General features: G+C 46.2%; 1 protein-coding gene across 2 annotated transcripts; it reads right to left on the reverse strand.

Moving 5' to 3' along the window:
- Nucleotides 1-94: 94 nt before the first annotated feature.
- Nucleotides 95-25915, reverse strand: GPKOW (G-patch domain and KOW motifs). Of its 2 annotated transcripts, none has more exons than XM_082864083.1 (12): nucleotides 25815-25915; nucleotides 7080-7269; nucleotides 6143-6297; nucleotides 5919-6043; nucleotides 4021-4130; nucleotides 3010-3223; nucleotides 2508-2640; nucleotides 1700-1853; nucleotides 1398-1521; nucleotides 1237-1306; nucleotides 622-707; nucleotides 95-528 (listed from the first exon to the last, which is right to left on the reverse strand). In XM_082864083.1, exons 2-12 carry the CDS (start codon nucleotides 7235-7237, stop codon nucleotides 397-399), a joined length of 1461 nt encoding a protein of 486 aa, XP_082720209.1. In that variant the 5' UTR covers nucleotides 7238-7269; nucleotides 25815-25915; the 3' UTR covers nucleotides 95-396. The 2 variants fall into 2 exon arrangements, with proteins under 2 accessions (XP_082720209.1, XP_082720208.1); XM_082864082.1 differs by having other exon boundaries at nucleotides 25757-25896.
- Between the last annotated feature and the right edge of the window lie 2081 nt (nucleotides 25916-27996).

Genomic DNA, 27996 nt, shown 5'->3' on the forward strand with positions numbered 1-27996 from the left:
TTTTTTTTTTGCGGTTCGCGGGCCTCTCACTGTGTGGCCTCTCCTGTTGGGGAGCACAGGCTCTGGACGCGCAGGCTCAGTGGCCATGGCTCACGGGCGCAGCCGCTCCGCGGCATGTGGGATCTTCCCAGACCGGGGCACGAACCCGTGTCCCCTGCATCGGTAGGCGGACTCTCAACCACTGCGCCACCAGGGAAGCCCAGAACTGGTTTTTATTATATACTAAGTTCTGGTAAATACTGGGTTTGTTTCTAGCCTCCCTTCTGGTCCATCCTGTCCCAGGGCTGCACTGCAAGTGGAGGGCGGAACCATGACCCCCCCCCCTCTTCGTGAAGGCAGGCTTTTCACACTGTACGGGATTGGTAACAACCTGGGGGATGGGAGTGTGTCCACAGGTCAGTCCTCCGAGTCGCTGGGGCCCATGTACTGGCAGATGGCATCATAGTGAAGCTCCACCACCTGATTCTCTCTCTGCAGCTGCACAAGAGCCCGGCTCTGCTCTCTGTCCCGGTCCAGCAGACGGCCCACCTAGAGTAGGGGCGGGTGGAGTCAGCAAGGCCAACCCAGATTCAGGGACATTCCCTGAGTGCTCCCATGCCCATTCCCAGGTCTTGGACTCACCCTTCCAGCCCATGGCCCCAGCACCACCATCACCCGGTTGCCCTGGACCTTAGGGACCAGGGTCTCCAGCATGTCTTCCCTCAGGCCTGTGGACAAGGAGAGGGGAGTGAGGCCCGCAGCAAGGGTCAGCCCAGTCAGGGTCCTGTCAGAAGGGCCTTTCCTGTATTCTCTGGTGCCACTCTGTGCCTGTTGACAGATGCGAGGCCCCCACATCCATTTCACAGAGGAGGAAACCTAAGGAGCGGTTCCTGGCAATAGTTGTAATAAAGGGAGCATTTATGTATGATGATGATGGGTGGGGGTGATAACAGATACCATTTATTGTGGGCATGTTGTATGCCCTGCCCTGCACGGGGAGCTTACACACATCCCTACAAGGGACCAGTTATAAGAGGGAGAAATAGGTTATCTCCATGCTAATTTTGCAGAAGAGGAAAGTGAGGCTCAGATATTCACCATCATGGAAGCGTCTAATGATCTGTTAGAGGATGCTGGGCCTTGCAAAAAACCTAACTCTGTCCAACCTCCCGCCTTTAGCCAGGCTCTTGGCCCAAGACAGCCCTCTCAATCAGCCTCCAGGATGATAATGACCCAATGGCCATCCCTCAGACTCACCTTCCAGGACCTGGCCTTCATCTGTCCGACACACACAGGTATCTGGGCTCAGGACATCTTCGACTGTCATCTGGGGAAAGGGCCAGGGGATATGAGAATGTTAGAGAGCTAAGTGGGCCCAGTCCCTGGGGAGGAAGCGGACCCAGGTGCAGGGCTCCCACCTTGGTGTTGTAATACTGGCCACCCTTGTGCAGCTTGTCCACAAACCGCACACGCAGGTCCCTGTGCAGCCAGTGCTGACTCCTGGGAGCTGCTTTCTCACTCTTGGCTGCAGGCTCATCCTGTCTGTGGAGCGGGGCCAACACCAGGCTTAGTTCTTTATCAGAGGCACATTCTGGTCATCCCACCTTTGCCGATGTCTTAAAACCCACTCATAATGCCATTCCTAGTTCCTTCTAGGCACGTGCCTTGCCCTAGAAGCCTTCTCTGACCGCTGGAGCCTCCCCACAGCCCTGACCCCTACCTCCATCTGAGATGCTCAGGGTCCCACCGGTCTGGATGGTGTTTCCGCTTCCTCGCTGAGTCCTCCTGCCGGACGTGGAGGTCCTGATCCTGAAGGGCCTTCCATGACGAGGCTGTTCCATTCTGTTGCCTTGGGGAAGTTTTGCTCACCTGGCCTGTTCAAGGGGGTGTGGGGAGAACCAGGAAACAACCTCAATGTCTCCCTCTCTTCCCTTCCAGGCCACACCTCAGCCTCAGGCCACCTCCCAACTGCCAAAGTGCCCGTCTCACCATCAAGCCTTTGTCTGGGCTATTAGAATGCTCTCCCCTTCCTTTCAACTGTCTCAGCCTCCTTCAGGAAGCCTTGCTCAACCACCTTAGCCCGTCCTGTCAGTGCTTACCTGAGTCATCTGCCTAGGGCGGGCTAGGGACTCCTGGAGGGCTGTCGGCTCCCATCTCCTATGTGCCAAACGGATCCATCCTACTGACGTGCCTAGAATGCCTTCCTCCCCATCATGCCCTAGTCCTAGCTGCTGTCAGTCCCTAGCAAAAGAGAGGTTCACCACCCCAAAGAGACAAAGACATCCCAAGGGTAGGAACTGGTTTCCACACTTGTTCCTTCTTCCTCAGAAAGAGGCTAAAGACCCAAGGGTACTAGATCAACCTCTCTTCAATCAAACTGAATAAACCACTATGTTCATTCTCACCTCTTAACTCTGACCAGAAGTCACTCTTGCCAGGCAGACCACTGTCCTGCCCCTCTGCAGATTTAACCCTCGCCCCAGGAATACTTCTCCAACTCCCCCAGCTAGGTTAAGAGGCTCACTCACTCAGATCCAAGGAGTTCTTGTCAAACTCCTGCTGGGAGACAGGCCGCAGGCAGTACTCACTAACAGTCACCACGCGGCTCCCCACAGCCAGACGGACCATGGCCCGAGCATTGTCAGGGTCGAGGCCTTCCACCTAAAGTGTTGGGGGGGAAGAAGTGAGTGGACCTGACCCACGTTCCTAGGACCACGCTGTCCACCCTTACTTCTAATAGGCCTGACCCCTGTGCCTCTCCCGGCAGACTGTGGGGCTTGGATACACTTTAAGTATGTAATCCTCAGGGACTTGTAGCATATGGCATTCTCTCCCTTTTAGCTGAAAACTGAGGCTCAGAAAGGCCCAGCAAGTAGTCCTGAGTTATTGAATGAGGTGGCAGGCCAGGCAGTCCTGAAAGACAAGGACTTCCAGCCTTTATACCCCAAACCCACTTCTGCCTCCCTCTGACCCTCATGTCAATTTTCCGTGCTGCCTGTCTTGGGCTCCAGGCACATCTTGGTTCCTTACCTTCCCATAGAGGCCTCGGTGAGGGCCAGAAAGAACCACCACAGCTCCTCCAGGCACCAGTCCTTGAGGCTGGTCTTCCTTATCCTTCTCTTGCTCCTCATCTGGCCTCAGCAGGTGGTGGGGGCCGGTGGGGGCCAGGGCCTGGAACTCAGTCATGTTGGCGCCCAGCCCTAACCCCTTGGGCCTCAGTGAGTTGACACGGGGCTTCACCACTCTGCAGGAAACACAGAATATGGGCTTGTTGGGGGGATGCATGGGTCTTCAGCGCTCCGTTCCCCACCCCTACCCCCAACCACCACCCAAATCCCAACCTATCAATATGTTTGAGAGTATCCTTCCCAATCTCATATTAGGGACTGTTTCTGACCTGCAGAAATGGCAATTTTATTTGGTTCAACCTAATAACCTACGGTGTATAACATCTATGACACAGTATTTACAGTGGGATATGAGGCAGATCCCAACAACCAAATATACTAATTTTTCTACAGGGGAAACCATGACTATTCATACCAAGCAAGAGAAACAGATTGTAAAAAGCTCAATGTCAATTCAGTTCCCATTTGGCTGCCAAATAGTTTATGAAAAAAAAAGTTTAGTTTTCAGAATTCTTTAGAGTTTGGAACTGTGGAGAACGGATTGTAATCTGTATGATCATGATAATAGCAAGTGTTTAGCCTATGCTTATCTGGGGCCAGGGCCTACTGTAAGTGCTTTATGTGTATCATTTCACTTAACTCTCACAACAGCCCTGGGAAGTCAGTACTGTTATTATCCCCATTTTTCAGATAAGGAAGCTGATGCCCAGAGAGGCAATCTTTACAGAATAGGATCTCTTAATGGAGTTTCAAAGGGCAAATAGGAGGCTTAAAGAGTAGTGGAAGGGGCTACTGAAATACATAGGGTGGTAATGTGCCCTCTCCCTGCCTGGATGGTTCTGGGTGGGCGGTAACCATGGGGGTCTGTTCCCTGGCCCGTCTGCTGTCCCCTGCCCCGACCCTAGAAACTCACTGATTGAAGGTACGGCCGATGCCCTCGCCAGGTTTCCAGCCCATGCCCCGCAGCATGGCCAGCCCATAGGCCTCTACAGGGACTGCCTCATAATCAGCCTCCTCCGGCACCTATGGGTTTAGGCAGAGGAAGGACGGTCAGGCTTGGCTTACAGTGGGCCCTCTGAAGTGTACTTGCTATCACCCACTGGGTGACCTTCGAGACTTCTTTTCCAGTCAGCTCAAGGGTGAATTTTTATTTCCTCTTGCCATCCCTCACTTTATTCCTCCATGTTCAGTCCTTGGACAAATCTTTATAAAGCACCTATTCTGTGCCAGCTACCGTTCTAGGTGCTGGGGATAAAACAGTGAACAAAGTAGACAAAAACTCCTGCCCTTTGTGTGGCTTACATTCTAGTTGTAGAGACAGAATAAATAAAATCCATAAAACATGATATGCCAGGTAGTGGTAAGTCATATGAAGAAAAATAAAGCAGGCTAAGGGGATGCAGAGGGCTGAAGAAAGGAGTGTCACTGAGTTCATATTTGAGCAGAGACCAGGAGAGACAGAGGGAACCCTGAAGAGTCCTCCAGAGAGAACAGTAAGAGCAAAGGCCCTGAGGCAGGACAAGATCTGCTATGTGTGGAGAGCATTATAAAAGTCAATCTGACTGAAACAGATGTGGAGGCAAAGAGGGGTGGTAAGGGATTAATCAGGAGAGCTGGGCAGGAGCCACAATAGGGTGGCAGCCACAAGGGGACCAGTGAGGAAGTTACTGCAATAGTCCAGATGAGAAATGCTGGTGGCTCAGACCAGAGAAGTGGTAGTGGTGATGGTGAGAAGTGGTCAGATTCTGGTTGTATTTTGGAGAGGAAGGATGGATGGAACTGTGATCAACTGAGATGCAGAAGGCTCTGAGAAGAGGGAAAATTAGAGAAAGGAGGCCAAAGCTGGAACAGGAAGGAGAGTGAAGTGAAGGTTTTTTTAAGATGAAAGATACCAGAGGATGTCTGAAGGCTGATGAGAACCATGCAGTCGAAAGAGTCTCTCTGGTTTGGGGCTATAGGAGAACTAGGACCCAAACAAGCATTGCCAAAAAATTGTGAACGAAGAGGTGAAAAGTAGGGTCCATGGGTATGAAAGACAGACTTGGTTACTTCTGTGGACACACCCCTCACCTCTCCTGTTATCACCTCCCATCATCACTCCCTCAATTCTTTATATTCGCTCTAGACACACCACAGATTGTCACTGATGGACACACACCACACCGATTTTCTGCCACCATGCCACTGTCTGGGTGGTTGCTGCCATTAGGAGCACTCACCCTCCTCTTCCCTCTCACTAAACCCTACCTGTCTTCCCGGCCTCGCTCCTACCACTCTGATCTGAGTCTCCGTCACCTCTAGCCTGGACTGCTGCTCTCCTTGCCTCCACCTCTGCTTACTAGTCTGTTCTGCTTGTAGCAGCCAGAGAGGGCCTGTCAAATCATAAATCTTGTCCCTTCTCTGCTCAGAGCCCTCCCATGGCTCTCACCTCACTCAGAGTAAAAGCCAAAGTCCTCACCATGGCCCACTTCTGACCTAACCTACTACTCTTCCCTGTCACTCATTCCACTCCAGCTACGTTGGTCTCCTTGATGTTCCTCAAGTACTCCAGGAAGAGTCTACCCTCAGGATCTTTATATTTCCTGTTCCCTTTGCTCAGCTCCTTCAGATAATCCCAGAATCCAAGTATCTTTTCACACCCCAATATCTGGATTCATTTGTTAATGCTTCCAAAAAGGATGGAAGGAGGCAGGGCGAGGCAGCAGGCCTTTAGTACACACACAGACTTTGCCTGCTGTGTGCAGGGACACAAGTCCTAGCAGACAGGGCAGTGAGAGACTGGAGAAGGAGGGAGGCCAGGGGCCAGCTCACTGTCTCAGCCCGGGGTTCGCTGTCTGCCCCTTCCCCGATGGGGGTGCATCCTTTCTGGATCATGGGGATAGCGAGCGTGGGGTCGACACCCGCATTCTCTCTCTCCTCCAGAGACTTCGTGGATTCTAAAGAAGAATGGGAGGGAGCAATGAGGTTCCACCCTATCCTTCCATTTTCCTCCCCTTCTTCCTTCACTAGGGCAAGGCAAAGGAGGGAGCACTCACCCTCAATGAGCTCCTTCACAGCCTGGGACAGCATCCCATCCACCAAGACCTCAGTATGTGTGGATGGCCCAGGGGCCTGGGTCGGTGGCTGCCTGAGGTGGCCATGCTGGATCAAAGGGATGACAAGTTCCTTGGGGGCTTCTGAGGGCTGCACACTGATGTGGACACAGAGGGGTGAAGTTGGGAGAGTAGCACAATCAGTGAGTTCTGAGCCACAACCCTTCATTCAGAAGAAACACAAGAGCCAAACACACCCCCAGTCCCATTGACTACACCCTCCCTTCTCCTGTCTGGCTCTCCTGTTATACCTCTGGTGGTGCTTTCTTTGGATTCTCTCCCCCACCCCCAACTCTTAAATGTCAGTGCCTTCGAGGACTCAGTCCTCAATTCTGGACCCTCTGTTCATCTCAAGACCCACTTCTGTGGCTTCCACTATGACCTAAAAATCACCATCTTCAGCCCAGACTCTCCCCAGCTCCGGGCTCCACATCAGCCTCCTAGATGGTTGATTCTCTTCTGGAAGTCCCTCCCTCAGACTTTCCTTTCCGAATTAAGCTGACGATAGCCTCCCCCAACCTGAATCTGCCACTCCATCCTGCTCCCCGTATGGGAGAAGCCCCAACGCTTCACCTGGGACACTAGGAGTCCTGTCATTCTCCCCTCCTTTCCTTCTTTCAGAACGCACGCTCCTCAGGGTCCCCAAATCCTAAAGACACACCCTCTCAGGAATACATTCTCTCCTCTCAATCCCCTCGGCCAACAGGTCCAATTTCCCCACCTCCCCCACTAACTCCCGCCTTCTGACCTCCACGGATCTTCTCCGGCTGTGCTTCAGATTTCCCAGGCCACTGTCACCAAGAAAATCAACTCAAGATTCCACCCTCCCGCAGGCACCCACCGCACCGCTTGCCAAGGGATGAAACACCCAGTGCTTCACCTCTGCAGCTCCCTCCGTTTCTCGGTCTTCAAGAAATCCTTCTCCGGAGCCGCGTCTCCCGCCAGCCATCTCCGGGCGGACGTGCGACTGAAGGTGAATGAAATTGGGGCACTGGAGGCTCCCGCAGGCCACAAAACACCATCTTTGGCGTCCGCCATCTTCCCCTCGTCCCAGGCCGGCGCGCTGCTTGCTGGGAAGTTTAGTTTGCGCTCGCTTTGCTGGGGCTTGACCACCAGCGCTACAACTACCTTTCCCAGGAAACACTGTGGCACCGCCAGGCGAAGGCGGATAGGGGCAGTAGGAAGTAATTGCCGCTCTTTTTACTTCACAAGAGCGCGTGGCGTACAGGGAAATGTAGTTCTTGGGGAAGGTAGGCGTGGTGGAAGGTGGCTTCCTTCTTGCTAACTCCTTCGTGTAGGCGTTTATTGGTCGCCTACAGTGTGCACGTTACTGTGCCCTACTGGTGTGGGAAATGTAGGTAAAATAAATCATTAAAAAAAAATCTGGGCTTCCCTGGTGGTGCAGTGGTTAAGAATCCGCCTGCCAACGCAAGAGACACGGGTTCGAGCCCTGGTCCAGGAGGATTCCACATGCCGCGGAGCAACTAAGCCTGTGCGCCACAGCTACTGAGCTTGCGCTCTACAGCCCGCCAGACACAACTACTGAGCCCACTCACCTAGAGCCCATGCTCCCAACAAGAGAAGCCACCACAATGAGAAGCCCACTTACCACAACGAAGAGTAGCCACCCCCGCCCCCCGCTCGCAACAACCAGAGAAAAGCCCGCGTGCAGCAACAAAGACCCAACGCAGCCAAAAATAAATAAATTAAATTAAATAGATTTATTAAAAAAAAGAAAGAAAAAAATCTGTGAGTGCCAGTTGTGTACAATAATAAATAATAGACATGTAAGTGGTACCTACAAGATGACAGATTTAATAGTGGACAAACTCTAGATTCAAATACAGTTGACCTTTAGATAACACAGGTTTGAACTGCGAGGGTCCACTTATACGTGGATATTTTTCACTAAATAACCTACTACAGTACTACATGATGCAAGATTGGTTGAATACGAGGATGCAGAACATGGAGAGCAGACTGTAAAATTATACAGGGATTTTAGGGACTTCCTTGGTGGCCTAGTGGTTAAGAATCCACCTGGGGGGGTGTGTGGTGTGATGAATTGGGAGATTGGGAATGACATATATACACTAATATGTATAAAATGGATAATAAGAACCTGATGTATAAAAAAATAAAATTCAAAAAAAAAAAGAATCTACCTGCCAATGCAGGGGACACGGGTTCGAGCCCTGGTCCGTGAAGACCCCACATGCCGCAAGCGCCACAACTATTGAGCCTGCACTCTAGAGCCCGCGAGCCACAACTACAGAGCCCACGTGCCACAGCTACTGAAGCCTGCGTGCCTAGAGCCAGTGCCCTGCAACAAGAGAAGCCACCGTAATGAAAAGCACACGCACTGCAATGAAGAGTAGCCCCCACTGGCCGCAACTAGAGAAAGCCTGTGCACAGCAACGAAGACTCAACACAGCCAAAAAAAAAAAAAAAAAGTTATATAGGGATTTTAGACTGCGCTGGGTCAGTGCCCCTAATGCCTACATTGTTCAAGGGTCAACTGTATCAATAAAATAGTCTGGCCTCCTCTCTAGAGGCTCCAAGTCTAGTGGGGAACAATGACACTCAAAACAGATTTAAAAAAAAATAGTTCCTACCAACTTTAAATATGTTGTGAGAGCCAGGTCCTAAGCCCTCAGAAGATTAATGAGACAGATGCCTCTGAGTAGGACCTTAAGAGTTTGTGAAGTAGAAGAGTGATACTTAAACAAATAGTCACAAGAAAGAATACTACAAATCTGCTAAAAATTCATCCCAAGGAAATCATCCAAGATGTGTAAAAGTATTTTTATATGAGATTCATCAGAGTATTATTTATTGTAACAAAAGCTTGAAGACCACTTAAATGAACAACAAAAGGGGATGGGCTAAATGAATTATAGCACATGGTTTGGGTGGAATGAATATACTAGAGCCTTTAAATGTGAAGCTATACATATAATTAAATGAAATGGGGACATAGTCACAATGTTTGGAAAGTAGAATAGTATGGTGGGTCAGAGGTTGCTCTTGAAAACAGAAAGTCCAATATTCAATTAATTTTGTGGCCATGTTTTGAGGCTTACAAGCCCTGGGCATCCTGGGATGGGCCCTGGTATCTCAAGGGAGAAGCCATTTTGGTTTTCAAAATATACAACAACAAAAAAAACTTTAAATTTTTATTTTGAAATACTTTTAGACTAAAAGAAATGTTGAAAAAATAGTACAGAGAGTCCCTGTATATCTAGATCCCCCCTAAACATTTTATATAACAATAGTATAATTATCATAATCAGGAAATTAACATTGATGCAATACAATTAACTAAGTGATAATTTTCTGTTCCAGGATTCAATCTGGGATCATACTTTGCATATAATGCTAATGCCTTTTTTAAAATTTTTATTTTATTTTATTTATTTTTGGCTGCGTTGGGTCTTTGTTGCTATGCACGGGCTTTTCTCTGGTTGTGGCGAGCGGGGGCCACTCTTCGTTGAGGTGCGCAGGCTTCTCTTGTTGTGGAGCACGGGCTCTTGGCGTGTGGGCTTCAGTAGTTGTGGCACGCAGGCTCAGTAGTTGTGGCTCGTGGGCTCTGGAGCGCAGGCTCAGTAGTTGTGGCGCACGGGCTTAGTTGCTCTGCGGCATGTGGGATCTTCCCGGGCCAGGGATCAAACCCGTGTCCCCTGCATTGGCAGTACGACTCTTAACCACTGCGCCACCAGGGAAGCCCCGGTAATGCCTTTTTAAGTCTCCTCCAATCTGTGAAAATTCCTGTTCTTTCCTTGTCTTTCATGACCGTAACATTTTTGAAAAGTACAGTTCAGTTATTTTGTAGAATGTCCCTCAGTTTGGGCTTCTCTGATGAGTTCTTACAATTAGGCTGAGGTTATGGGTTCCTGGCAAGAATGACACAAAGGTAATGTGCCCTTCTCATCACATCATATCAGAGGGTTCACAATATTATATCTTATTACTAATGATGTGAACATTGCCTGGAAGGTGAACTGTCCATGGCTGAAGTGATACCCATTTCCTGAAGCAGCCACCTGAGATAGTGTGCACAATACAGGCTTACACAGTCTAGGGCCAGAGGTCCCTGAGGGTCTTGCCTTCTGGGTTGGTTCACACCTGGTCTCTGACTCACTCCTGACATGTGCCACAGAGCTCATGCCAAGTCCTGATGCAAAACTTTGTGGTGAAAATGTAATGGGAGAAAAGACACTTTTTTTCCTATCTTTCCTTCATTCTGAAAACAAAATCAGGAAATTTTTTCTATACAAGCATTGAGAAAAGTATTTGCTTGCCATACAATGAAGGAAGAATATGAAAGTTTTTCAAATTCAACCATTTATTCTTTTGTTCATTGAATAAACATTAATTGAGCACTTACTCTGTTACATGCCCTTCCTTCAAGGTACTCATATGGGATTATGGGAAAAACCCATGGTTACCAGTGTGGTTATGGCTGCAGACAAACAGGGCTGTGGGAAGGGGCGGCTGAGAAGACAGAAGGGGATTAGTTGTACATGATACCACTTCTAAGAGGGGCTGAAGATTTAAAAAGCTTTCTAAAAGATGGCAGGAAGTGAAGCTGGAGTGATGTGCAGTGGCTTGGTCATGGGTAGCGAGGAATTCAAGGCTTAGGACTTTCCGCTGCATGTGATGAGAGAGTCATGAGAAGGTTATGTGACATGACAAAATGCATGTTTTAAAAAAGTAATGTAGGGGGACTTTCCTGGTGGCACAGTGGTTAAGAATCCGCCTGCTAGTGCAGGGGACACGGGTTCGAGCCTTGGTCTGGGAAGATCCCACATGCCGCGGAGCAACTAAGCCCATGCACCACAACTACTGAGCCTGTGCTCTAGAGCACGCGAGCCACAACTACTGAGCCCAGGTGCCACAACTACTGAAGCCTGCGCGCCTAGAGCCCGTGCTCCACAACAAGAGAAGCCACCGCAGTGAGAAGCTCACATACTGCAACGAAGAATAGGCCCCACTCGCCACAACTAGAGAAAGCCCACGTGCAGCAACGAAGACCCAATGCAGCTAAAATAAATTAAAAACCAAAAAGTAATATAGGGACTTCCCTGGTACTCCAGTGGTTAAGACTCTGGCTTCCACTGCAGGGGGCGTGGGTTCGATCCCTGGTCGGGAAGATCCCGCATGCCAGGCAGTGTGGCCAAAAATTTAAATAAATAAATAAAAATAAAAAAGTAATGTCTATCAAAGGTATAGGGACAATGTACTCAATACACAAAGAACTCCTGTAGTTCAATAACTATAAAAGGCAAGCAACCCCCAACTGAAAAATGGGCAGTGGACATAACTAGGTGGTTCACGAAATGGGAAATACAAATAGCCATGAAGCACATGTAAAGATTCTCAACCTCACTAATACTCAAAGCAATGCAAATAAATAAATAATAAAATGTTGTTCTTCATTTAACTCATTGGTAAAGACCAAAAGTAAAAATGACAACTACTTCTGTGGTAAGTTCTCTATGCCAATTGCCCAACTAAGCACTCATTTAGTCCTCCAAAGGATTCTGTGATGTAGGAACTATTTTAAAAATCCATTTTACATATAAGAGAACTGCAGCACAGAGAGGGTAACTGAGTTGGCCAAGATCACAAAATAGTAAGTACTATGGATGATGCCCAGAGTTACTAAAGATGGAAGAAAATGGGCAGGTTCATACACTGCTGATAAGGGCACAAATTGATTCAACATTTATCAGGGGCAGTATAATAATATATATGCCTTTCCTGACCCAATGACTCCATTTCTAAGACTAGATCTGAAGGAAAGAATGGAAAATTGGGGCAGGATGTTCTGTATGCTAATGAGTGAATGTATGTCATACTTTTACTAAAAAGGTTTAAAAATTCTTCATGGCTTGACAAGGAACAATAGCTACAATATTTTGTTAAATGGAGAAAGCAATTTGAGGAATATGTAGGGGATTTCTGGGAAATTAATAACATTCTCTTATTTAACCTGGTGAGAGTCACACAGGTACTGTACTGATTTTACAATTTGTCAAACTGTTCATGTATGTTGTATGCATGTTCTTCTCTATTAGGTATATTTCACTTTTTTAAAAAATAGAGAAGCACTTCCAGAATAGTAGCACTAGGAGCTTGGTAGACCTTGTCCTCAACAAAGCAACCCTAACTACTGAAAATTATTTTTTAAAACAACACTTTAAAGTCTCTGGGAATTGTGTAAGGGCATACAGGAAATGGCGAAACATTTGTTCAAGAAACTCCAATAAATCACTGTAAGAACACCAGGAGTCTGGCACTTGAGCCATGACTTGCTCCCTCCTTGAACCCCAGCGCAGTGTGACAAAAAGAAGCTCTACTCCAGGACAGTGTGGCCAAGAACATGGGGCTCTCTCTCCCTCCAGTTCCCAGTCTACAGCAGTGGTTTCTCCTCATGAGGGGTAGGCTACCAGCTTGTCTCATCTCCTCCAGCCCCATGTTACAGAAGCTCTATTCTGGGAACACATGACTAATAGGTCTGGGGCTCTCTTCTACCACCCAGACCCCATTCTTAGGGTGGAAGCTTTACCCCAGTGTGGCAGACCAAGCATACTGGGCCCCAATTGCCCACTCCACAGCTTACTGTTAGAGTGGGGGTTCCACACTGGGAAAGACAAGCAGATAATACCAAGGGATATAACCTCCCCAGCACCCTGCTCATAGAAGATCGAGTGTCAGTCACTCCAAGAGAAGTGGGCTTCTGATCCACCCCCAGCTCTTGAGGGGGAGTACAAAGAACAGAGAGTTTAATAGCTCTCCTTAAGGGGACTGATTTACTTGGACAGAAAGTCAAGAAGCTAAAGAATAAGGGCTTTATGAGCAATTAAGAGGCGGCTGGTATCTCCAAGATAGCAACAAGCAAAACAGAGAGAAACAGCTAAGAAGAATCCTTCTAGGGTCAGAGCAAGCCACAAAGACTGCTCTCAAAGACTACACCATACTTATACCTGAAACATTGTAAATCAACTATTCTTCAATTTAAAAAAAAGATTAAAAAAAAGACCACCCCGGGCTTCCCTGGTGGCGCAGTGGTTGAGAATCTGCCTGCCAATGCAGGGGACACGGGTTCGAGCCCTGGTCTGGGAAGATCCCACATGCCGCGGAGCAACTAGGCCCATGAGCCACAACTACTGAGCCTGCGCATCTGGAGCCTGTGCTCCACAACAAGAGAGGCCGCGATAGTGAGAGGCCCGCGCTCCGCGATGAAGAGTGGCCCCCGCTTGCCGCAACTAGAGAAAGCCCTCGCACAGAAACGAAGACCCAACACAGCCATAAATAAATAAATATATATTTAAAAAAAAAGACCACTCCATATTTTAATTGAAAAAGGGGCCTGACTTTAATTGAATAAGACTTTAATTGGCTAACTGGAAAAAATTATGCAGCAGGGTACTGTAAAAAATTAGTACTGGTTAAGCTAGGTATGGTATCAATACAGGCAGACCAGCCAGAAATTAAACCAGGAGATCAGGGAAAGAAACAAAGAGAGCCTGGATAAAAGCAAGGTCATTCCAGGGTGACTGTGCTCATGCCCAAGCCTGAACCCTTTGAAGAAGGACATCAGGTGGAAATAGATATGACTAAATTAGTCCAGTCAAGTCACTAAACAAATAAACAAGCAAATGAAAACAAAAATGGGCAGATCAGTATCTAGAGTTGCTATAATATATTATCTAAAATGTTCAGTGAAATATGCAGAGAAACAAGAAAATGTGACCCATACATGGCAGGAGCAGGCAGAACAGGAAACAGAAACTGTTAGAGGGCCCAAATGTAGCACCTAACAGATAAAGACTTCAAAGAGAAACAGGAAGGAAGGGGGCAGGGTACAATCTTTAAAAGAATGACACACCAGTTGAGGATAAGACATAAACTGGTTAGAACCAACTAGGTCCAAGATGGCAGAAGATTCAACTTCCAAGAGACCTGGAGCCTCATTATATGCTCATTTTAATATATTAGCATAAGCTAAATGACACACCCATAGGCACCATGACAGTTCCGAGGCTAAACATAGAAGGCCAAAAAGTAGGTGGTAGCCAAATCCTGGAAATCCTTGCCCTTTCTCCAAAATAGTTGGAATAATCTTCCCACTCATTAGTCTACAAAATTACCCAGCCCATAAAAACTAAATACCGCATATTTCAGGGCCTCTCGCCTTCTGAGCTGGTCCACACTCTGTCTGTGGAGTGTATTTCTCCCAGGGCCACTCTCACCTTTTGAGACAGAGTGCATTCTGTCTATGGAATGTGTATCTCTCTAAATAAATCCACTTTTTACCTATCACTTTGTCTCTCACTGAATTCTTTCTGTGATGAGACATAAAGAACTAGAGCTTCATTAAGTCCTGAGACCAAGTGTGTGATTTCAATTAAAAGACAGTGGGTTTAAGTCCCAATCTGGGTTTCAGCTGGACTTGAGTTCCAGTTTGAGGTGTACAGTTTCAAAAACAGCTATTAAATTTGTTCAAAGAAGTAAGAAATCATGTATAAAGACGTAAGAGAGGAAAAAATGATGTGATGACACGAGCAAAGATAAAGATTGGAAGACGCTATGCTTCTGGCTTTGAAGATAGAAAAAGGGGCCACAAGCCAAGGGATATAGGTGGCCACTAGAAACCAGAAAAAGCAAGGAAACTGATTCTCCCCTAGAGCCTCCGGGAGGAATTTAGCCCTAACAACACCTCAAATTTAGGAACTCTGACCTCCAGAACTGAACCAAGATGGCGGAGTAGAAGGACGTTCTCTCACTCCCTCTGGCGAGAACACCAGAATCACAAATAGTTGCTGGACAATCATTGACAGGAAGACACTGGAACTCACCAGAAAAGACAACCCACATCCAAAGACGAAGGAGAAGCCAAAATGAGACGGTAGGAGGGGCGCAATCACAGTAAAATCAAATCCCATAACTGCTGGGTGGGTGACTCACAGACTGGAGAACACATACCACAGAAGTCCACCCACTGGAGTGAAGGTTCTGAGCCCCACGTCAGGTTGCCAACCTGGGGGTCTGGCAATGGGAGGAGAAATTCCTAGAGAATCAGATCAGACTTTGAAGGCTAGTGGGATTTGATTGTAGGACTTCGACAGGACTGGGGGAAAAAGAGACTCCACCCTTGGAGGGCACACAAAAAGTAGTGTGCGCATCGGGATCCAGGGGAAGGAGCAGTGACCCCAGGGGAGACTGAACCAGACCTACCTGCTAGTGTTGGAGGGTCTCCTGCAGAGGCGGGAGGTGGCTGTGGCTCACTGTGGGTACAGGGACACTGGCAGCAGAAGTTCTGGGAAGTGCTCCTTGGGGTGAGCCCTCCCAGAGTCCGCCATTGGCCCCACCAAGGAGCCCAGGGGGGCTTCAGTGTTGGGTTGCCTCAGGCCAAACAACCAACAGGGAGGGAACTCAGCCCCACCCATCAGCAGTCAGTGGATTAAAGTTTTACTGAGCTCTGCCTACCAGAGCAACAGTCAGCTCTACCCACCACCAGTCCCTCCCATCAGGAAACTTGCACGAGCCTCTGAGATAGCCTCATTCACCAGAGGGCAGACAGCAGAAGCAAGAAGACTACAACCCTACAGCCGGTGGAATAAAAAACACATTCACAGAAAGATATACAAGATGAAAAGGCAGAGGGCTATGTACCAGATGAAGGAACAAGATAAAACCCCAGAAAAACAACTAAATGAAGTGGAGATAGGCAACCTTCCAGAAAAAGAATTCAGAATAATGATAGTGAAGATGATCCAGGACCTCGGAAAAAGAATGGAGGCAAAGATGGAGAAAAGGCAAGAAATGTTTAACAAAGACATAGAAGAATTAAAGAACAAACAAACAGAGATGAACAATACAATAACTGAAATGAAAACTACACTAGAAGGAATCAATAGCAGAATAATTGAGGCAGAAGAACGGGTAAGTGACCTGGAAAACAGAATGCTGGAATTCACTGCTGTGGAACAGAATAAAGAAAAAGGAATGAAAAGAAATGAAGACGGCCTAGGACCATCTTCCTACCCAAGTCCAGGAAGCACAGAGGGTCCCATATAGGATAAACCCAAAGACAAACACGCTGAGACACATAGTAATCAAACTGGCAAAAATTAAAGACAAAGAAAAATTATTGAAAGGAGCAAGGAAAAAATGACAAATAATACACAAGGGAACTCCCATAAGGTTAACAGCTGATTTCTCAGCAGAAAATCTACAAGCCAGAAGGGAGTGGCAGGATGTACTTAAAGTGATGAAAGGGAAGAACCTACAACCAATATTACTCTACCTGGCAAGGATCTCATTCAGATTCGATGGAGAAATCAAAAGCTTTACAGACAAGCAAAAGCTAACAGAATTCAGCACCACCAAACCAGCCCTACAACAAATGCTAAAGGAACTTCTCTAAGTGGGAAACACAAGAGAAGAAAAGGACCTACAAAAAGAAACCCAGAACAATTAAGAAAATGGTAATAGGAACATATATATCGATAATTACCTTAAACGTGAATGGATTAAATGCTCCAACCAAAAGACAGAGGCTTGCTGAATGGATACAAAAACAAGACCCATCTATGTGCTGTCTACAAGAGACCCACTTCAGACCTAGGGACACATACAGACTGAAAGTGAGGGGATGGAAAAAGATATTCCATACAAATGGAAATCAAAAGAAAGTTGGAGTAGCAATACTCACATCAGATAAAATAGACTTTAAAATAAAGAGACAAGGAAGGACACTACATAATGATCAAGGGATCAATCCAAGAAGAAGATATAACAATTATAAATATATAAGCACCCAACATAGGAGCACTTCAATACATAAGGCAACTGCTAACAGCTATAAAAGAGGAAATCGACAGTAACAAAATAATAGTGGGGGATTTTAACACCTCACTTACACCAATAGACAGATCATCCAAAATGAAAATAAATGAGGAAACAGAAGCTTTAAATGACACAATAGACCAGATAGATTTAATTGATATTTTTAGGACATTCTATCTAAAAACAGCAGATTACACTTTCTTCTCAAGTGCACACAGAACATTCTCCAGGATAGATCACAACTTGGGTCACAAATCAAGCCTCAGTAAATTTAAGAAAATTGAAATCATATCAAGCATCTTTTCTGACCACAACCCTATGAGATTAGAAATGAATTACAGGGGAAAAAACGTAAAAAACACAAACACATGGAGGCTAAACAATATGTTACTAAATAACCAAGAGATCACTGAAGAAATCAAAGAGGAAATAAAAAAATACCTAGAGACAAATGACAATGAAAATACGACGATCCAAAACCTATGGGACGCAGCAAAAGCAGTTCTAAGAGAGAAGTTTATAGCTATACAAGCCTACCTCAAGAAACAAGAAAAATCTCAGGTAAACAATCTAACCTTATACCTAAAGGAACTGGAGAAAGAAGAACAAACAAAACCCAAAGTTAGCAGAAGGAAAGAAATCATAAAGATCAGAGCAGAAATAAATGAAATAGAACCAAAGAAAACAATAGCAGAGATCAATAAAACTAAAAGCTGGTTCTTTGAGAAGATAAACTAAATTGATAAACCATTAGCCAGACTCATCAAGAAAAAGAGGGAGAGGACTCAAATCAATAAAATTAGAAATGAAAAAGGGGAAGTTACAACAGACACCGCAGAAATATAAAGCATCCTAAGAGACTACTACCAGCAACTCTATGCCAATAAAATGGACAACCTGGAAGAAATGGACAAATTCTTAGAAAGGTATAACCTTCCAAGTCTGAAACAGGAAGAAATAGAAAATATGAACATACCAATCACAAAAAATGAAATTGAAACTGTGATTAAAAATGTTCCAACAAACATAAGTCTAGGACCAGATGGCTTCACAGGTGAATTGTATCAAACATCTAAAGAAGATCTAACACCCATCCTTCTCAAACTCTTCCAAAAAATTGCAGAGGAAGGAACACTCCCAAACTCATTCTATGAGGCCACCATCACCCTGATACCAAAACCAGACAAAGATACTACAAGAAAAGAAAATTACAGACCAATATCACTGATGAATATAGATGCAAAAGTCCTCAACAAAATACTAGCAAACAGAATCCAACAACACATTAAAAGGATCGTACACCATGATCAAGTGGGATTTATCCCAGGGATGCAAGGATTCTTCAATATACACAAATCAATCAATGTGATACACCATATTAACAAATTGAAGAATAAAAACCACATGATCATCTCAATAGATACAGAAAAAGCTTTTGACAAAATTCAACACCCATTTATGAGAAAAACTCTCCAGAAAGTGGGCATAGAGGGAACCTACCTCAACATAATAAAGGCCATATACGACAAACTCACAGCAAACATCATTCTCAATGGTGAAAAACTGAAAGCATTTCCTCTAAGATCAGGAACAAGACAAGGATGTCCACTCTCACCACTATTTTTCAACATAGTTTTGGAAGTCCTAGCCATGGCAATCAGAGAAGAAAAGGAAATAAAAGGCATACAAATTGGAAAAGAAGAAGTAAAACTGTCACTGTTTGCAGATGACATGATGCTATACATAGAGAATCCTAAAAATGCCACCAGAAAACTACTAGAGCTAATCAATGAATTTGGTAAAGTTGCAGGATACAAAATTAATGCACAGACATCTCTTGCATTCCTGTACACTAATGATGAACAATCTGAAACAGAAATTAAGGAAACACTCTCATTTACCATTGCAACAAAAATAATAAATTGCCTAGGAATAAACCTACCTAGGGAGACAAAAGACCTGTATGCAGAAAAGTATAAGACACTGATGCAAGAAATTAAAGATGATACAAACAGATGGAGAGATATACCATGTACTTGGATTGGAAGAATCAATATTGTGAAAATGAGTATATTACTCAAAGCAATCTACAGATTCAATGCAATCCCTATCAAACTACCAATGGCATTTTTTATTCAACTAGAACAAAAACTCGTAAAATTTGTATGGAGACACAAAAGACCCCGAATAGCCAAAGCAGTCTTGAGTGAAAAAAAACGGAGCTGGAGGAATCAGACTCCCTGACTTCAGACTATACTACAAAGCTACAGTAATCAAGACAATATGGTACTGGCACAAAAACAGAAACATAGATCAATGGAACAAGATAGAAAGCCCAGAGATAAATCCTCGCACCTATGCTCAAGTAATCTATCACAAAGGAGGCAAGGATATACAGTGGAGAAAAGACAGTCTCTTCAATAAGTGGTGCTGGGAAAACTGGACAGCTACATGTAAAAGAATGAAAGTAGAACACTCCCTGACACCATACACAAAAATAAACTCAAAATGGATTCAAGACCTAAATGTAAGACTGGACACTATAAAACTCTTAGAGGATAACATAGGAAGAACAGTCTTTGACATAAATCACAGCAAGGTCTTTTTTGATCCACCTCCTAGAGTAATGGAAATAAAAACAAAAATAAACAAATGGGACCTAATGAAACTTAAAAGCTTTTGCACAGCAAAGGAAATCATAAACAAGACGAAAAGACAACCCTCAGAATGGGAGAAAATATTTGCAAACGAATCAATGGACAAACGATTAATCTCCAAAATATATAAACAGCTCATGCAGCTCAATATTAAAGAAACAAACAACCCAGTCCAAAAATGGGCAGAAGACCTAAATAGACATTTCTCCAAAGAAGACATACACATGGCCAAGAAGCACATGAAAAGCTGCTCAACATCACTAATTATTAGAGAAATGCAAATCAAAACTTCAGTGAGGTATCACCTCACACCAGTTAGAATGGGCATCACCAGAAAATCTACAAACAACAAATGCTAGAGGGGGTGTGGAGAAAAGGGTACCCTCTTGCACTGTTGGTGGGAATGTAAATTGATACAGCCACTATGGAGAACAGTATAGAGGTTCCTTAAAAAACTAAAAATAGAATTACCATATGATCCAGCAATCCCACTCCTGGGCATATACCCAGAGAAAACCATAATTCAAAAAGACACATGTACCCCAATGTTCATTGCAGCATTATTTACAATAGCCAGGTCATGGAAGCAACCTAAATGCCCATTGACAGATGAATGGATAAAGAAGAAGTGGTACATATATACAATGGAATATTACTCAGCCACAAAAAGGAGCGAAATTGGGTCATTTGTCAAGACGTGGATGGATCTAGAGACTGTCATACAGAGTGAAGTAAGTCAGAAAGAGCAAAACAAATATTGTATATTAATGGATGTATGTAGAACGTAGAAAAATGGTACAGATGAACTGGTTTGTAGGGCAGAAATTGAGACACAGATGTAGAGAACAAACGTATGGACACCAAGGGGGGAAATTGGTGGTGGTGTGATGAATTGGGTGATTGGGATTGACATGTATATACTGATGTGTATAAAATTGATGACTAATAAAGACCTGCTGTTTAAAAAAATAAATAAAATTAAATTAAGAAAAGATACACGTAAGGGAAAGTATGATAAGAGTATCTCAAAAATAGAGGTCATCAATAAAGAAGTAAAGTTACAAAAGGACCAAGTGGAATTCCAGGAGCTGAAAAGTACTGTGAAATAAAATTCATATTTCATGGCAAGACAAGAAAAATTTAAACATAAAAATTCTTCTCTGTCCTTTGGCCTCCTCTCTCCCCGCACGGTGCATTGTGTATCTGCGTTATGCATTGACCAAACCTCTCCCATCAGCAGGAATACCTGCTCAGCCATAAAGAGCAGCATTCTCCTAGCATTGAAACAGGAGGGAAGTGGGCAGGGCACAAACTTTAAAAGAACAACAGGGACTTCCCTGGTGGCGCAGTGGTTGGGAATCCCCCTGTCAATGCTGGGGACACTGGTTCAATCCCTGGTCTGGGAAGATCCCACATGCCGTGGAGCAACTTAGGCCTGGGTGCCACAGCTGCTGAGGCTGCACTCTAGAGCCTGCGAGCCACAACTACTGAGCCTGCGTGTTGCGACTACTGTGGCCCACATGCCTAGAGCCCGTGCTCCACAACAAGAGAAGCCACCACAATGAGAAGCCCGCATGCACTGCAATGAAGAGTAGCCCCCACTCGACTCAAGTAGAGAAAGCCCGCACGCAGCAACAAAGACCCAACACAACCAAAAAAAAAAAAAAAAAAAAAAAGAATGATATAGCCATTGTGGATAGGACAAAAAGTAGAACCAATTAGTCTGGAGATAGCAGAAGATTTGACTTCCAGCAGACCTTGAGCCTCATTATATGCTCATTGTAATATATTAGCATGCTAAATGACACACCCACAGGCACCATGACAGTTCTGAGGCTGACTAAGAAAGGGCAAAAAGTGAGCGGTGGCCCAATTCCTGGAAAATTCCACTCCTTCCCCAAAGAGTTGGAATAATCCTCCCAGTTGTTAGCCTATGAAATTACCAAGCCCATTAAAACTAACCACCCCATGTTTTGGGACCACACTCTATGTGGAGTGTGTATGGAGTCTATGGACTGTGTATGTATCTCCCTAAATAAACCTACTTTCCTTCTTGGGGCAGAGCCCCCTTGCCTGCCCACTTGTATCCCTCACAAGAGTCCTATATTAATAAGTCTACTTCTTGCCTTTTGCTTTGACTCTTGCTGAATTCCTTCTGTGCTGAGACATAAAGAACCTGAGCTTCAGTAAGTCTTGACACGAGGTGAGTGACTTTAATTAAAAGACAGTGGGTTTGAGTCCTAGCCCATGGGTTCAAGCCTGAATCTGAGTTTTGGCTGGGTTTGAATCCCATATGAGGTGCGATTGTGTTCTAATCTAATCAGACCAGGTGTGCAGGTTTCAGCATCAACAAGACAACTCCTTAAAAGATAATATTCCTTCTTGATCTTGTAACATGACCCACCATGATGATGCTTAGATATGGATTATGTAAACCATCAATAATACACCATTTGATGTACAGCCCTCTTTCTCAAAAAACATATAACTGTGCCTTGACTTCTAAGGAGTGGAGCAGTTCTCAGAGCTTTCTGAGATGCTCTTCCTGGGTTATAATCCTCAAATTTGGCTTGAATAAAAATTTCAATTTCTTTCTTAGATTGACTGATTAGTTTTTCATCCACAGTAGAATAACCAAAATGAAAAATTAACCAGAGGGGCTAAAAGTAGATATGGGCTAGCAGAAGAAAGAAGCAGTGAACTAGGAGAGAGGGCAATACAGATTATGCAATTTGCAGAACAGACAGTAAAAGGAATCAAGAAAAAATGAACAGAGCATCAGACAAGTATGGGACACCATTAGGTGCACCAACATATGTGTAACGGGGGTAGCAGAAGAAGTAGAGACAGGGAGAGGAGCAGAGAAAAAAATCCAAGGAAGTAACAGCTAAAAACATTCTAAATTTCATGAAAAAAACTTTAATCTACATGTCCAAGAAGCTTAACCAACTCCAAGCAGGATAAAATACAAAGAGATAGATACCTAGGCACATCATAATCAAAAATATTAAAACCCCAAGAGAAAACTTGAAAGAACAAAGAGAAAAATGACTGATCATCTATTATACAAGGTAACCCCAATAAGATTACAAGCAGGCTTCTTATCAGAAACAGTGGGTCCAGAAAATAGCTAAGATCCTATTTAATAGTGACAGTCTGTATACTCTGCACCCACGATCTGGAAAAAAACAATGTCTGCTCTTGCTACTTCTATTCAATATTGTACTTGAAGATCTAGCCAGGAAAAGTAGGGAAGAAAAAGAAATAAAAGGCGTCCAGATTGGAAAGTGTTAAGAAAGGAAGGACAAGGAAGTTAAAAGAGTGAATTATTTCTGGCAAGGTCACCCTCACTTAGGGGGAAGACAAGGGAGCGTGTTTTAGGCAGATTACCTCACTAGTGCAGACCAGGAAAAATCACAGACTGATTGGCTTAAAATTCAAATGTAGGATAGCCTGAAACTACAGTTAGGTTAGTTATTAAGTATCAGTGGGGCTTAGCACAAGTCACTCCATTTTGGGCTACTTTTTTCTTTTTAACAAAAGGAAGATGTAAAACCATCTCTATTTGCAAACTAATGTTAAGGAATCCACTAAAAAAAAATTAGAACTAATAAACAAGTTTGGCAAGGTTACAGGATAGAAGATCAATATACAAAAATCAACTGTATTTCTATAGACAAAAATGAAATTAAGGGGCTTCCCTGGTGGCGCAGTGGTTGAGAGGCCGCCTGCCGATTCAGGGGACACGGGTTTGTGCCCCGGTCTGGGAGGATCCCACATGCCGCGGAGCGGCTGGGCCCGTGAGCCATGGCCGCTGAGCCTGCACGTCCGGAGACTGTGCTCCGCAACGGGAGAGGCCACAACAGTGAGAGGCCCGCGTACCGCAAAAAAAAAAAAAAAAAAAAAAAGAAATTAAGAAAATAATTCCATTTACAACAGCCTCGAAACAATAAAATACTTTGGAACAAATTTAACAAAAGAGGCGTAAAAACTGTACTCTGGAAACTACAAAACAATGTTGAAAGAAAGTAAAGACGACCAAATAAATGGAGAGACATCCAATATTGACTCAAGGCTTGTGCTGGATTCTCAGCTGGCCCTGTCCATTGCTCTCCTGCAGCACCCATCCTTCTCTACCACCCTCTCTCCACATCCAGGAACCCAAGATTCATTAAGGAAGTCTTGGCAGGATGGACTGTTCAAGCTTCCCAAAAGTACACAAGGTTTTAAAAACCGACTTCATTTGCCATGCTAAGAACTCTGGCTGGGAGGCAAGGGGATGTTGGAACAAGTGACTATCCATGATGTTATTGTCCTTACATTCCAACACTGAAGGGCTGAAGGATGAAAGAGGCTAAGAAAACCGTTAATGACCCTCCAATGAAACAGCATAGGCCATTCCCCCTATATAAACATTCTAGCCTCATCTCGTTGAACTCATCCGGGCCTCACTCACCATTTACTACTTAGGCAGTGCCCCTCAAGTAATCATTCAGGCTCCGGCCACCAGAATGACCATCCTGATCCCGCCTTCTTAGCTAATAACCCTGGGACCAGCTATTTGAATAATCCTAAACACCTTCCTACCTCCCTCTAATAACACGCAGATCCCGCCCCTCATATTAAACCCTTAGGCTCACCCTGCAAGGGTGCTACTCCAGGATTCCGGTGCTGAAGATTCCAGGCCCCGCCCTCCAATCAGCCTAAAAATTTCAACCTTTTCCTGACCTTTCGAGCCGCTACCCCAGTGCGCTTATAGACTCCACCTCCTTGACTAACATTCCAGGCCCGCCCCTTAGCCAAATGCCCGCCCCCAACCCTCTCCAGGCCCCGCCTCCTCAGAAATGCCGCTCGAAACCCCGCTGACAAAAGTAAAGATCAAGCTCCGCACCCACAACTAATCTTGCAACGTTCACCTACTGCAGTAACCCTCTGTGTCACCTCCTAGAGGAATAATCTAGGCTAACCCCAGCACCCTCGAATCACCGCCGAGGCCCATCCTCCTAACTCACACCCATTGGCCCCACCCAGGGGAGTAACTAACACTCCTGGGCCCGCCCCCCCAGAACCCCGCTCCACTCCGACCGCGCCTCCTGGAGGCCCCGCCCCCATCACGCACCCTCCTTGGGGCGCAGGCGCAATGTGGCGCCGGCCCGGCGTACCAGCGCCACCACGTCGGCCGCAGCTCGGGCCGCCAGGGGGCGCGTCCAGCCGCGCCAGGAGCTGCCGGGCTCTGGGGCCCGCGGGCTGGGGAAGGATACGGCCTGCGCGAGTGAAAAGAACAGATCAGGGCCCACCCTGAGTCTCAGCGACCCCCTACAGCCCCCCCCACGACCGAAGACCTAGAATGCCCCTCAAGATCCCGGAGACCCGAGACCACTCCCTCGATAGTTCTGAAAGTCACCGACTGCCCCTCTCATCTCCCGCGACCCCCGACCATCGCGGGTATGCCCGTGGACCCAAAACTGCACCCACCCTGGACAGCTATTTAACCCCAATATTCCTGGACACCTCCGAACACCCTGTGAATAACTCTGAAGGTCTCTCACTGCTCCCCTATAACTCCAGTTTCCAGACTCTTCCCCCGAACATCGAGAAGTATCCCGATTCCCCCAGATGTCCCAACAGAACACGGTCTGCCCCCTGTGGCCCAGGCACCCCCGATTCCCCTCCGGTTATCCTAGGCAGCCCTGCTGGCCCACATATCCCCGGAGCCCCCAGCCTAACCCCCCACAATTCACCACAGACCCCGAGTGCCCAGGTGTCCCCAGTGACCCTGGGCAGACCCCTCCGGCACACCTCCCCGGAGACTCTGGAGAGACCCCCGGGTCTGGTGCGCCGCCCCACAGCGCGGGTGCGGGTAGGGCGCCTCGAGCCCAGCCCGGGTCGCTGGGCCCCTGCCCTCCCCCGCCGCCGCCCGCAGCCGCTAGGGCGCCAGGGCTGCTTTGTTTACCACCTGTCAGAAGGAAAAGGTGAGAAGCAGACAGGCGGGGCGAGGGCTGGCAGGGACGCGCCCACTACCCTCCCACCCCGCGCCCCGTACCTCCTCTGCTCCCCTTAGGGTCCGTGGCGCCCCCCGCGCGTGGCTCCATGACCCGTACTTGGCCTGGTGGACGCACTGCCGCCAGCGACGCGTTTGGAGCGCCCGGGAGCGCTCACCTGGCAGCCCGCCCGGGCTTGGACGCGGCTGAGGCCGGCCGGTCCCGTGCTTGGCGCCCCAACCAGCGCGGTGACCTACCTGGCGGCCGCCAAGGAGGCCTGGCCCTGGGAGCCAGCGCGAGCTCTTGGCCTTGCTCTGCCTCAGGCGCTGCCTCTCTTTCCCAGCATCATGGGAAAACTCTTTCCGCCCAGGGGACGTTGTTATTCCACCTGTGAGAGGGGGAAGTCGAGGCCCAGAGAAGTTAAGGGCCCCACCCGAGCTCTGATGACTAAAAGCGGGGTGAGAACCGGAACCCACGTTTACCAGGGTATCCTGCAGCCTCCACCAGAGCTTTGCACATCGTAGGCACTCAGTAAATTTGCAGTGAATGTTTCCCTACTGGGGGACTGGAAGAGTACGGTGGGCTGGGGAGGAGGGTGCCCTTGGAGCCTTTGGGAGCTCCGGGAGGCTTCAGGGGCCTGAGCATGATAGGGTTGGGGGACTCAAAAAGTAGGGGAGGGCAGGTCTCCTGGAGAGTGGGGAGGCAGTAGGAGCCTGGACTTGAGGAGCCTTTGAAGGCACATGGTGGGGGAGGGGACACTAGCCAATGAGAGGGGAGAAATGAGGCCCTTCCTAGGTTTGAAAAGGGGTGGGGCGTGTCTGGAGACAAAGCCCCCAAGGGTGGAGCACTTGGGCAGAGTGCTACTGAAGTGGAAGGAGGAATGGGGAGCTGTGAGAGAAGGCCTGTGGCCACCACTTTGTCGAGGAAGAAACAGGCAAAAGATTTGAACACAAACTTTACCAGAGAACATATACACATGGCAAATAAGCGTGTAAACAATGCTTAATATTATTAGTCTTTTGGGTAATGCAAGTTAAAATCATGATGAAATACCATTACACACGTATTAGAATGGCTAAAGTTAATTAAAAATCTGACCATACCAACTGTTTGTGAAGATGTGGAGGAAATGGAACTCTCATATACTGTTTACTTTTTTTTGGTTGTGCCGTGGGACTTGTGGGATCTTATTTCCCCAACCAGTATTGAACCCAGACCCCAGACAGTGAGAGCACCGAGTCCCTAACCAATGAACCCCCGGGGAATTCTCTCATATACTGTTGATGGAAATGTAAAATGGTCTATAGCATCTTTAGAAAACAGTTTGGCAGTATCGGGGTTTTTTTTTGGTTTTTTGTTTTTGGCTGCACCTCACAGCATGCGGGATCTTAGTTTCCAAACCAGGGATCAAACCCACATCCCCAGCATTGGAAGCACTGATTCTTAACCGCTGGACCACCAGGGAAGTCCGGTAGTATCTTTGAAAAGTTAAAGTTATATGTATGATCCAGCCTTCCACTCCTAGGTATTTACCTAAAAGAGATGAAAGCATATGTCTACACAAATATTTGTAAATGAATGTTCATAGAAGCTTTATTTGTTGTCTAAGTCATCTCAGGCTGCCATAACAAAATACCATGCGACAACAGAAATTTATCTCTCACGGTTCTGGAGGCTGGGACATCGAAGACCAAGGTGCTAGCCAGTTTAGTTCCTGGTAAGGCTCTCTTCCCAGCTTGCAAATGGCCACCTTCACTCTGTATCCTCACATGGAAGAGAGAGAGAGAGATCTTCCTCTTCTTATCAGGCCACATCTTATCAGATTAGGACCCCACTCTTATGACACCATTTTTTAAAATTTTGGCCATGTCCTGTGGCTTGTGGGATCTTAGTTCCTTGACCAGAGGTTGAACTCGGGCCAGCCACAGCAGTGAAAGCGTCAAATCCTAACCACTAGACCACCAGGGAACTCCCGTCTTATGACATCATTTTACCTTATTTTCCTCCTAAAGACTCTATCTCCAGATACAATCACATCGGGGGTTAGAGATTTAATATATGAATTTTGGGGAGACATGAGTCCATAGCATATGTTAATAGCCCCAAACTGAAAACAACCCAAATGTCCATCAACAGGTGAATGGATCAACAAACTGGAATATTCATGCAATGGAATACTACACTGCAATAAAAATGGATGTAAAATTTGGATGGATCTCAAAATAATTCTGTTAAGTGAAAGAAGCAAGACCTACCTCCCCACGCAAAGAGTACATTCTGTATGATTCTGTTTATATAAAAA

The sequence above is a fragment of the Leucopleurus acutus genome, assembly GCF_964270905.1.
Source record: "Leucopleurus acutus genome assembly, chromosome: X".
In the NCBI taxonomy this organism is placed as follows: domain Eukaryota; kingdom Metazoa; phylum Chordata; class Mammalia; order Artiodactyla; family Delphinidae; genus Leucopleurus; species Leucopleurus acutus.